General features: G+C 32.7%; 1 protein-coding gene across 1 annotated transcript; it reads right to left on the bottom strand.

Moving 5' to 3' along the window:
- Positions 1-2,914: 2,914 nt before the first annotated feature.
- Positions 2,915-12,516, bottom strand: LOC128550622 (uncharacterized). Its single transcript, XM_053529950.1, has 4 exons — positions 12,385-12,516; positions 5,405-5,536; positions 4,888-4,985; positions 2,915-4,401 (listed from the first exon to the last, which is right to left on the bottom strand). The coding sequence occupies exons 1-4, from the start codon at positions 12,473-12,475 to the stop codon at positions 4,324-4,326; spliced, it is 399 nt and encodes a 132-aa protein (XP_053385925.1). The 5' UTR covers positions 12,476-12,516; the 3' UTR covers positions 2,915-4,323.
- Positions 12,517-12,824: the final 308 nt, after the last annotated feature.

Below are 12,824 nucleotides of genomic sequence, written 5' to 3'. Positions count from 1 at the left end.
CACAGGTCGCTCAACACGATAAAAAGGCTCGTTTTGATTGAGCCTGTTCATGAACAGTATTGGAAATGCATGCTACCATACATGCCCTCTAGCCCGGGTTGAGAACTGAACATTTACACATGCTACAAGTATTAAAAAGGTATTTAAATTAGACATCCGCAGAGGTGTTCATACGACGTTGCACATGGAACCTTCAATGGTACACGAAAACTTTCGAGTAATTCCATGAAAAGAGGTTAAAATAAATAGTTCGGGTTAGGGTTAGTGATAATTAGGCCAAAACGACCAATGGAAACTAATACAATGTGAAAAGTAGATCCTTCGGAAGCACCAAGAGCAAGGCAAACAGTGAAAATTGCAGACTCGGTTTGATTGAGTCTGTTCATGAGCATTAATGGGAAAAGCAACACTGCCCACGCCCCCTAGCACCGGCTTAAGCAGTATTCAATCTTCAAATCTAAATGAATTGAAATCAAGGCAAATTCAAGATTAATCAGATTAATTCCAACCCTCAGTATAATGTTGTCTAAAACACAATCAGGGGAGGTGTTGTAAGAAGCATTAAAAATTATTCAAAAGGAGAAATTCTTTAAAATTTTGATTTAAGAAATTATGTAATAACTGTTGCACTATAACGATACATTTTTAATCACTATAGCAGACTACAAATAGGAGTATTTCATGGGACATTATACTACTGCCAAAGAAATGCAATTATGAGATACAAATAGTAATATACTGTTTTTACCGTTGGCTCTGTTTTGTTGAAGAAGGCATTATAACTAGTTGTACAAAGCAAACACCAGTATCTCGTACACATTTTTTTTAATTAACTGAGCCTTTTGTTGTTGGGGTTATATGCATAAATATATAACAAACATACACTACTTGGAATTTTTCGGAATTTTGTTTTCCGCATGTTCCCCTGTACCTGCCAGCTTAAAAATTTATATCATGATATGAAATAAGGCACTACATAATTCGGGAATTGATTTATCTTCAACTTATCGGAATAACCATAAAATGACATCTTTGCGAATAATATGATTTTAATGTGATTTTCTCCTAGAAAAAAAACAAAACAAAAACATAACACATCTTTAAAAGATATTCTTTTTATTACGAGGCAAATTGTTTCCCTTTTTAGTCGTTATGGCGTTATTTTTTCCCTCTTGAATGGCTTTTGCATAAATTATACTTCATGGGAAGTAATACAATTGGTAAAAACAATTGGTAAGTGATTGTCTCCTTTGACATACAATGTACAGACGTTCAAATCAGGTACAGAATACTTTCCACAACCGGGAGTAATAATTACCTTTTCTTTATTTCTTTATTTATTCACAAAAATGCATCATCGACAATTTTACAAATAAAAAAAAAAAACAAACAAAAAAAAAAAAAACAGAAACGAAAACCGAATTCAGTCCAAAGCATATTTTTCACAATTTATTCGATTTCCTGACGGTGAAGTGTACACAAATATTTTCTGTTTTGATCACGACGCAGTATGATACTGTAACTCAATATTGCAGCTATCCAACACATATTTTGAGTGACGAGGCATATTGGTTATACCTTTATGACAGACGATAGCATTTATATGCTGAGCATCGTGAGCGTTAGTGGCGAAATACAGCCAAGTCACCGTGTTGTTGTTGAATGCTTTCAAGTGAAAAGCATGTGAGCCGAGCATTAAGGAGGCACAGTATGCGAGTTCAGCTTTTATCAAACAGACTTAGGCTGAACATCTATATGTTAGGACTCGCATGTCGTCGTTTTAAAAACATCGCCTATCAAGAACTTTGAAAAAAAGACATCGGAACGCCATGATAGACATCGATTTAGCACTGGTACATGTGGGAATACTCAGTTCTCGTTGCCGTTTAATGAGCTACTAGTACCATCTAGTCGAAAATTCCTATCTGCTTCTTAAACTAGTGAAATAATGTTATAGTATAAACAGCAGAACAACGATACCAGAGAGTTATTTTAGAGTTGGATTTGTGACATCACCTTTTTGCACAAAAGCACAATTTTACTACAGGACGCATTCGTTCAAAGCATCAATTCCTTGACAAAAAAGTATACTTTTCTAAGTGCGATCGCAATTTAGCAGCAAAACATCTATAATAAATATCAAAACTAGTATATTGTTTAAGTTTTAAATATACTTGTAAAACATAGTACTACGAAGAAATGAACATGCTGTTATTCCTATTAAAATGGCGTACATATATTCGAATACTGTTTTACATACGACATATTAGTAAAGTGTGCCAAAATGTACCTATACATCAATTATTTCAGTATTTCAGTACACAGTCATTGTTGTTGCCGGGGTAAAACCAAGACATTATGGACATGCCTTCAGGACAGTTGAATGCTGTAGGTAGTAGCATATATAATATGATATGAGCATCAAGGAGCGTCAATGCAAATATATTAGTTGCAGCTTTAATTAAGAAGACTTAGGATGAACATACATTCGATGTTAATTCAATGCCAGTCAAGGAAAGTAGTTTCACAAGAAATTTAGTTGAACATCATTACTTACTTGAGTGTCCAAAGTTTAAAATACAGAGCTATTTGCTGGATCCTTGAAATTATTGAGCTCACAATTTAAGTCATTAAGGCTAGATATACAGAGGAAGATTGTATATAGCACAGATAGGTATTATCAGTCTCCGTTTTATTAAATAAAATCTTAAAAGTAGATCCCTCGGACGCACCGAGAACAAAGCAAACAGTGAAAATTGCAGACTCGGTTTGATTGTGTCTGTTCATGAGTAGTAATGGAAAATGCAACACTGCCCACGCCTTCTAGCACCGGCTTATACAGTATTCAATTTTCAAATCTATACGAGTTGAAATCAATGATCCCGAAGGACCAGAAAATATAATAATACTGAGATGAAGTCGGGTCATTCTATTTAGTTTGTCAGCTGAATTAAGCTAAAGTCACCTAAACAGTTGGGTCTATTTTATAGATCGAGATATATAAAGGTGCAGGCACTTCCATTGTTCATATAATTGATATGATATCTTGAAAATTATGAACAGCTGTACCTCAGCTGACCAACGACGTGAAAAACACTTTACACACTGAAGTAATTAAACCTTAAAATTAGTAATAAGTAAATGCCATCCAATAAGGTTTTAAACATCTTACATTTTGTAGACCTCGGATACATCAAATAGGAAACGCTATCAAACGATTTAAAACATGTTGGCGTATTTTTTGTATACATTAACTGGTTAAAATTCATGATTATTAAATCAATTTTCACGATTTGATGTTTTCGTAAAAAATCAAAAAGTTTTCTAGACTTAAATTATAGTCTCACTATCACGTGGAAAATATCAAGTCTTGCAAAGTACAGGAAGCGATAATATTATGGCAGTTTTTGACATTTGTTTCGGTTACCAGATACTATTTTCGTTAAAACTTACAATTATATAAAAAAAATGTTTTATTTTCTCAATTGGTTTTGAAAATTCAAGGAAATTGTTTGGTTACTTTGTGTTGATATATATATGCCACCTTTAATAGAATTCTATAATTTGACCAATACACTATATATAGAATGTTCTTTATCTGAAAATTTATTTCTGAAATTCAATTTATAGCATTCTTTCTTATAACTAAGACGTTGATATATACCGTATGCTAGTAGACCTGAAAAGCGTATCAATGCCTATAGGTTTTAGATCATTTTTTGACTTTCTAAAGACATTCGATTTGCACTGAAGTGAAAAAAATAACGTAATATATAAGAAAGTCAATAAGTGATCTATGTCCTCTATGTAAAATTGAAGGTAACCAATTTAGCAATGCCAATAAAATGATCTACTTAATGAACACGTACACACACAAAGCAAACACACGACAAAACAAACAAATAAAGGAACACAGTAGGGCACCGCCTTGGAACGGTCCGTGGCAAAACCACCACTGGGGAGCTTAAACCGGCTTATGGTGCACCTAACCTCACTCTTACCCCCACCATGTTCCAAAGTCGTAAGCGAATTCTAATCTGTAAATACTGTCAATGGAAAGACTTTTAACTGAACTCGTGAGAATGAAATAATCTACAAAATTTCAATACTTTGTGCATGATTTATAGACGGATATCAGGATGTATTCTTCTCTTGTGTTATAGTGCTGCATCGGTTCGGGTTTAAAACTGTTACATTTAGTTCGTGTTAAGTAATGACTATACTAGTGAACACCTTTTAATACTAAATAAATGTTGTTGTTGTTGTCGTCGTGGTCATTGTCGTTGTTTTTATGAACTTCATGAATATCCGGTTGGTGTTCATTTACGCAGCCAGCTTCAGCTTTGATGAATTGTGTCTTGGTTCATCAGTACAACAGTAACAGCAAAATATTACTCCAATCTGGAAATATAGTAACTGTTTGGTATTTTGCACAAGAGTTTCACAAGAATAATTTGATATATTAATATTTTCCAAAGGATTTAGCGGCAAGGTATTCTCCTTAAACATGCATCAAACTACACCAAAGCCGTTCAGCTACTCAATTTGTTATACGGAAAACAATGCGCCGAACCCCAGTCTGTTCCTGGCTTCCTATGTCCCTGGTATTTCATTCATATGTGGTATCAATCATTTGATATAAATATACTTTAATAAAACAATGAAGCTTTATCGAACCTCTTTCTTTACACAACGTTCAATAGAAGTAGATTTCAATGAAAATAGTTTAAAATATATATATGTTTCATTTATTTGTAGCATTTCACAAGGACAGAACTTCCCCATATCTATGTACTATGTTACACTGTGTGAGAAATCTTTAACATATTGCTATACAATAACCGCTGCCCTAGAGGTCGACGTCTAATTAACCAGGCAAACACCTACCAAAACTATTTCTGTGATTAAACACCAATAACACATTGATTTCATGTCTTCTATTTCATTGGAATATGTAACCAGTGTTGCTGAAACTTTGAAGGAAGCTGTAAATATGTAAAGTAAACGCAGTATCAGACTGACAATTCTTATATTACGCAATAATTAGACAAATGAAGGGATGATCAGGTGTACCCTGTTAATGAGACATAATCTGTCGGGGAAATGAATATGTTTTTAATTTGAGAATAAAGGCTCATAAATATAATTAATTCTATATACATTTAACGACAGTTTTTCGGTAAATAACGTTTTCATCGAAGTACATAATCATAATTTTCAAATTTCTGTTGAAAAGACATGTGTCATAACCATCTCACAGAAGAAAACAAAAAAGAATACATGTCCTAAACTCACAAAAAATACTATTGAAGTTGAAAGAAAGGCATTTGGAAAGGGAAATTGTTCACTTATTATTATCTTTAAAAACATTTTAACTGCGAAACGATAAATTTGAAATGCATACATGCACATGCATGAAATACGACTGCAGGTCCTTTGTCGCTGTCTTTTGGTTTTCTGGATACGCTTATTGCAACTACTTCAAAAAGTAAACTATAGAATGTCAATACGGAATGCCAGTTCGAATGTAAGATTCCTGAAAAAAGAGGAAAAAAAGTAATTACCATTGTTGCAATAATTGATCCATGGACCATTTGTTAGAGTTCCATATCCTTAATAATTGCCAGCTGCTTGTTCAGCATTGAAAACAAAAAACGTTTGAAATTGCATACAACTTAAATACGTGAGAACTTCAATTATCTATATTCTCATCTATAATTCAAATGACAAATTTCTCAATTTAGATGAAAGATTGAATTCAATATATCTTTGATATTATTTTTTGTTGCAGCTGCTGTTTCCTCAATCACATAAAAAAACAACCTACAAATATAACTGAAGACGACCCTTTAGTCGTAAGTGTACAGACAGAGAACCTTAACAACATATTACGATAAACAGGATCTTTAATGGAAACAAAACCCTCTTCTTTATAAAACTGTATTTGTTTTTGATAAATTTTGTTTATTTCATATCACTTATAAATGAAAAGATCTGCACATTTATTGCTGCAGGTTACGGAAAAAAGACACGGTGAAATTAGTTAAAAATCTTTGATTGATATTTAATTTATCAAATATGAATTAAAAAAAAGTATTTAAGGTTATTTAGACGAGACATTACTGTGTTTCTTTTCTTTATTCTTTCTTTTTTTCTTCTTGTCAATTAATGCATTTCTAGCAGAACATTTACCTAATAATTCTGACCAGAAGTAAGACTAGCAAGTACTCATAGTACGGTAGTACGCTACGTTCCTTATCGAAGAGCGTCGGGTGTCAAAATCTAGAACACAAGTGTCAAAATTCAGAACATAACAGAATTTCTAATAGAAATTATACATACATATTTCTTAACTAAGCACTGCTATGATTTCATCAGAACTGAACATCAAACACATATATCTCAATGTGGGGATTAGTACAACAAAGAAGGGGTTCTTGATAACATTGATATTTGCTTAATATGTATTTATTATTTATCATCATTTATAGATTCCTTCTTTAACTGCATGATTATGTAATGCATTCATGTGACGAATATGAAATAATGGGTTCTGCGTCATTATAGACATTATATAAATACTTCACTACGTGAAGTATGATAACTGATGCGATAAATCTATTTTAACTGGAAAAATCTAAATTGATTATATTTAGAGTTGTGGTTTTCAATCTTTTAGAATATCTCGGTTTAGAACTAATGTTAGAGATTTGCGTTTAAAGCGAGAATTTGGAACCGACCAAACCTAAAACTTAATGTTAAAAATGTAACAGTACACTAACACAATACAAAAGCCAAAATATATCGATATTCAACTCTTGAGTACAATCATTTTGACTACCAGTATAGGTACCCAGTATTAAGTCATGTATGTTTTAAAATATCGATATAGATAAGTTACACGTAATGCCATGCTATTATTATGCCTTTCAAACTAAACGATTAAGCAATTGTAGTTAATATAAACAAATATAAACGTTTTATATATTAACTAAGAACTAAGAAAAACATAAATGGACACATTTCTGACAGGTCAAGATAACCTGTAACCAGATGAAATGTCTTACTACTATTACTGCTTTTAAATTACCAAATCGCTGTTATATACCATCAAGTTAGGGACTTGTTCGACACCATATGTAATGCATACATCAAATTATATGAACTAGCTGCCAGTATTTCGCTGTCTGAACAGAAATGTTTTATTAAGAAAGGTAATTTAATATTTTTGTTTGGTTGCACAAACAAAATTATAGGTCATGCTTTGATGGTTGAGGAAGACCCCAGGTGCCTCTCTTTGTATTTTTTCATGACGAGCGGGCAGCTGGGTAGAACAACTGAAGTTTCGTGAGCCAGCTGGATGGCTTCCTCACATGCAAAATTCAACGCCCCGAGTGAGGCCCGGTGAGAGGCAAGTTATTTGAAGGCAGCGACCTTAACCGTTCGGCTACGGAGGCTCCTAGTAAATTAAATATTAATATATGATTTAATTATGGTATCTTTTTTATTTAGCATTGGTCATTGTGTCCTGGTCTTGTCTGACATTGTCCGTCTAGGTATTAGACCCGTAATAGAGTACCTCTGAAGAGTATTCAATTCCTACGATAAACCTAATTTGACCGAAATTTTCAGGGGTGCATAGGTTCAAGCCCAACCGGGACCAATTCTTTTCCCTTATTTTCCTTTTTTCTCTAGTAAGTGTTTACTTCTGTTAAGACTTATTATTGATTTATTGTACAAGCGTGGGATTGTTTCATTTGATAAATAATTTCTTGCTATTGAAAGTGAATGTACCTCTGAAACAGAAGGGGGTTGTATTAGACATCTTTAAAAACGCTGAGTTACATGTGGTAAAAGTTCTCTATTTCGCCTTCACTCTTTAGATTACATATGGAAGAAATGTAGGTAGGTTTTACTTCTGCTCTAAGATTATTTTTAAATGAAGTGAGCAGAATTCAAAACAGACCGGCAGGATTTGACCTTAATTTTTCAATGTTGGAATTAGAATTCTGCCTCAGTAAATCCGTTTGCTTCAGGCACCTAAGAAAAAAATGATATTGTACAGTTTTATTTTGTGTTTTATAATTGTTTGCCAGTAGTTTGAAGTATTTGTTATTAAAATTAATGGTAAAATGAGTTCTCTGCAAACGTTATGGACAATGGCCATTACTTTAAATTTGTCTCTACTTGAGCTTCAGGAAATACCATAAATTATACAAAATGTATAAAAAACGGCATGGTAAAACATGTTTTGAAATTGCAACACAGTGCAAAACATGGTCAACATTAAGAATATACCAAGCAAATGCCAGTTTTCAAACATTACTATTAGGGGTCCAATACCTTAAGTTTTCTATCATTGACAAGCAATAACAGGTCTGTCTATTATTTTCAATGTATGTACTGTATAACTGAACAAGTATAATTCTAAGTCATTTTTAATATCAAAAAGTTGTGTCAGTATCTGTTCGCCGATTACACTATATTCAAAACTTTGTATCATTACAACATACGTTCTCAGTAAATGTCTTGGTGATACACAAAATGTAAATTGAGCATAATAAAGGTTTAGATAACACGAACCGTCCTCATAGACCATAGATTTACGTCCCATTGCATTCGACAAAATATATATTAATTTTGCCAGCTGTCTATCATTTTCAGAAATACATTAAAAACCGGTATTATTGAATATAAAACTGAAAAATCAAGATGTCCAGTACACGTTTTCAACTGTAACTCTATTTATTTAATTATTCATTTACCCGGTATTTATTTTGTTGGGTTCAACGTTGCATCGACACAGGCCAAGTACATGGGTAGAAATAACGGCATTTCCTAAGTCAGCTGGATGGCTTACACAGAGGAATAGTTCTACACCCTAAGAGACTCCGTCCTTTCATATATCTAATGAAACAAGATAACCTGATATCCAGTTAATATATATTCATGGATTTTTTCCTGTGCATAATTTGCGCTAGCACGAAAGCAAATATTCCATTACAATAACTAAAATAAACCTCGTCCAAAATTTGCTTTGGGTAATTTGAAACCTAGTAGACCTTCTCAGGCAGCATATCCAAAGGGTGATTAAGCAAGGCTATTCAAGCGAGATTAATGGAACCACCCAAGCCTAAATCTTAATGTTAAAATATTTAACAGTGCACTGACACAATACAAAAGCCATACTAAACGATCTGATAAAATCAAAATAACACAACTCTGACTTGCTTCATATGTATAATTGCGTGTTAAACCGTTATTCTGACAAAATTGATATTAAAATACCGGTAATTAAAGCTATTGAATCGTATTTATAAGAAAATAAAAAATAATAAAAATTAAAAGTATTTAAGGCACACATAATGACATTTTGCACTAGTCGCATACAATTTAAGGAACACAAATGATTAGAACATATATAAGTAGATCAATGTAAGAAGTGTATATTTTATTGACTTTTATGACAAAAACAAGTTTGTAATTCTTTGATCATGCTACATAACCTCCGACTCATTCCCCTTTATCATATACAAAACTGTCTATATCTTTACATTTTGATCAACTTTCAAGTTTAACATTTCCAGTTAATTTATGTCTAGAAATATCAACAATCTGAACCAAAGTGCAAGTTAAAAACTGCATGTATCTTACTTCCATTCTTCGTTGCACTAAAGGGAAATAATCTATTCTAATTTTTAAAACTTGCATTTCTATTGCACATTCCTTCTAATGCAGATCCGTAAGAATGTAATACAGTTGTTTTTATAATATAAATATAGCTTCTCTGGTCCCAATCAGTTAAAAAGACTGAAATGTCACTACTGATTTATGAGACATGAAAACAGAGATTTGAGTATATATATGCAAATGTTGAACCAGTACGAATGTGTAGTACAATTCGGGCTCGTATATAAAGCAGCATCGAAACTAATCTTATTGGGTTAGTGGACTTGCTATGGCATATGCGTGTTCGTTTGTACTGCTATGCGCTTTGCCGTAATTGGTCTGGTATATTGTGGTGGTGATTTAGTTCGTATAAATTCTCTCTACTATATATATATATATATATAAATATATATATAAATGTATGAGGATAGGCTAAGAGTACAGTAGTGTTTATGGGCATGAAATTTACGTTAAAACATGCTTAAAGCTAATCAAAAAATCCTTAATGGAAAAGGCAATGACGAAACAAATGGCGTTTTATTTACCATGTTTTGAGCTTAAAGCATTCGAGAATGACAACACTATTTCCTCCATGCAGTTAGTTTAATCCGAACTGGCGGCCAGATTATGAAGAAATCAAGGGCAGACCTGTAAATTGCTATTTTATGTAAAATAAGTAAGTTTACAACATAAATGTATATACATTATTTACGTATACATTTAATGTCTCATAAATACTTCCGTAATCCTAGCCTGTCCTCATAGGGTTATATGGAGATACGGAACTTCGGTAATCATAGAATCGGTACCGTGATCTTAGCCACTGCCTTTACATAATGTAAACTTCTCAAATAGTAAAATAGGCTATTGTTCAAACTCGTCCTTTGGTGACACAGTTTGTTTGTTTTGTATACTGGGTTCATATAGTGTATGAATGATTAATATGATACAAAAAATAGATAAAGCGAAGAACTTACTCCAGATATATACCTTTTACTTTAAAACTATAATTTTATACAAGAAATACAAGATTCATTTCCCGGCTGAATCTCTCGCTCGAACACAAGCGTATGTGGTACATATTACGGTAAAGCAATGACTGCCTCGTCTGAAACATCTAGTTTACAGAAATTGTTTACGTAATCCTGTTACGTCACATATTAATCAAATTGTCGTCCTTCGCCTTCCACAGCGTATATCGCGTAATCGCCACGCTGAGTTGTCCTTCCATACACTCATATTCTCCCCTGCAACAGGCTAATATCAAGGTTTTTTACGTAACTTTGAAACAACATTTTTCACAAGGTTTAAGAATACTGGTTCCCTCAGCACAATCATTTACTTCAACTCACTGTATCCATATTAGAAATCATTTACTAGCATTCTGAATGCACGGACTATATTTTTGTTTCATATACTAGTACAGCTAACTCTGTAAATAGTGTGATAAGCAGTGGTGCAAGAGAGGGCGTAGAGCTTTGCGATTTTTTTAGTTACCACATCTATACGATCTGTCAGTATTCTTCTTCGTTGTGGCGTATGGAGCCAAAGTAGCAATGAACGCCGCTTACCAGTCTTGGCACTAAAAACAAAATATATTTGCTAAATATTACATTAAAATTTTCGAAAATAACAGAGTTGCCTCAGTTCAGTGTTATACGCATAATATAGGTGTTTATATTTTGATGAAATCGTGTTTTAAGGGTACAAATTGATCTTAAAAATGGTTTCTTTTCTTTTACTGTTTCTACCGATAAAATCTTAATATATTTGTAAATGCTCAAAATATCACGAATCTGTAAAAAAAAAAAATTAAACGATTTACTTTTGCTGCATTTGTACAACAGTACCCAAACTGTTACAATTATTTAGCGAAAACTACTGAAACTTTTTATTTTGTTTTTATGCAGATGGAATCTTAGAAGTTACTTAAGTTCCGTGATAGCATCAGTAAAATCAACTTACGTCTCTAAACTCGCATTTTTCCACGTACTCGCCTCCTGCTCCATAGCGTGTTTACATTTGTTGTACGTAAAAATTCGTTGCTTATACCAAAAAGTGAAAGCACCACAAGTTATGTACAAACAATTTAGGATTGATCATACACCGTGTATTAATGAGAGGAAAACTTTCGCTGGTCAACCACGCGGGAATGAATTCGGGGGAAAAGACAAGCTACACGTGCGCATATAGACGTCATAATATGATCACATTTTATGACGTCATTGTGTATATGAGCGATTTTCAATTCATGATATTTGAAAATATTGCAATAATAGCACCATGAGCATTTTGTGCTCAGATTAGCTAATATCAAACCATTTTTTGATGCAAATATGTAATCGGGCAATCACGATTGAATTTCGTTTCAAACGATAGGAGTACTTCTAAAGTTTGCAACACGTGTAAATATTTTAACATATGAACAGGACATAAAGAGATTTCTTTACTCCATTTTTTTCTGTTGACTGTGAATTTTCAAAGTAATGTCTATTCTTGAGAAGAATTGACATTTATCGTTTTAGATGACGAAATTTGCAAATGATAAAAATGAGTCTCTGATATGACAGCAACAGTCTAATCAACTGGCATTACATTAAGTGGAACTTAAATCGCCATTTTAAATTGATTACATTGCCTCACAAAAAAAAAACACACACAATATACATCGAAATACTTTTAATAATCTGTCATATATTTCATTATAAGACTCACCTTTCGACAGACATACAATCTTGAGTACTCCCATAATTATTAACTTCAACCAAAGTATACAGTTTAGACACTCTCTAGCACAGTTTCCCATTTTTTTTAAATAATATCTAAATAGAAAGTTATAGATATATATCCACTGCAATCAATAAATATTCAATGTATGTGTAGGAACCCAGTATTGGGAACCCAGTTTTATCAATATATAGAAAAGTTAAACGTAATACCATACTATTATAATTATGCTTTCAAACGAAACGAATAAGCAATTGTATTAATATATTAAACAAATACAAACGTTTTAAATAACTAGGAACGCATGTTCGCATAATATTACTATAATATACAATAAAGGTGGACAATATAGGTCATCCCTGAATTAATGTGCTTTAACAATTTCAACTGCATATTTATTCCATCAATCTCTCTTCAGTATAGTTTTA

The sequence above is a fragment of the Mercenaria mercenaria genome, chromosome 18 (genome assembly GCF_021730395.1).
Source record: "Mercenaria mercenaria strain notata chromosome 18, MADL_Memer_1, whole genome shotgun sequence".
Lineage (NCBI taxonomy): Eukaryota > Metazoa > Mollusca > Bivalvia > Venerida > Veneridae > Mercenaria > Mercenaria mercenaria.
This window is presented reverse-complemented; position numbering and strand designations above follow the sequence as displayed.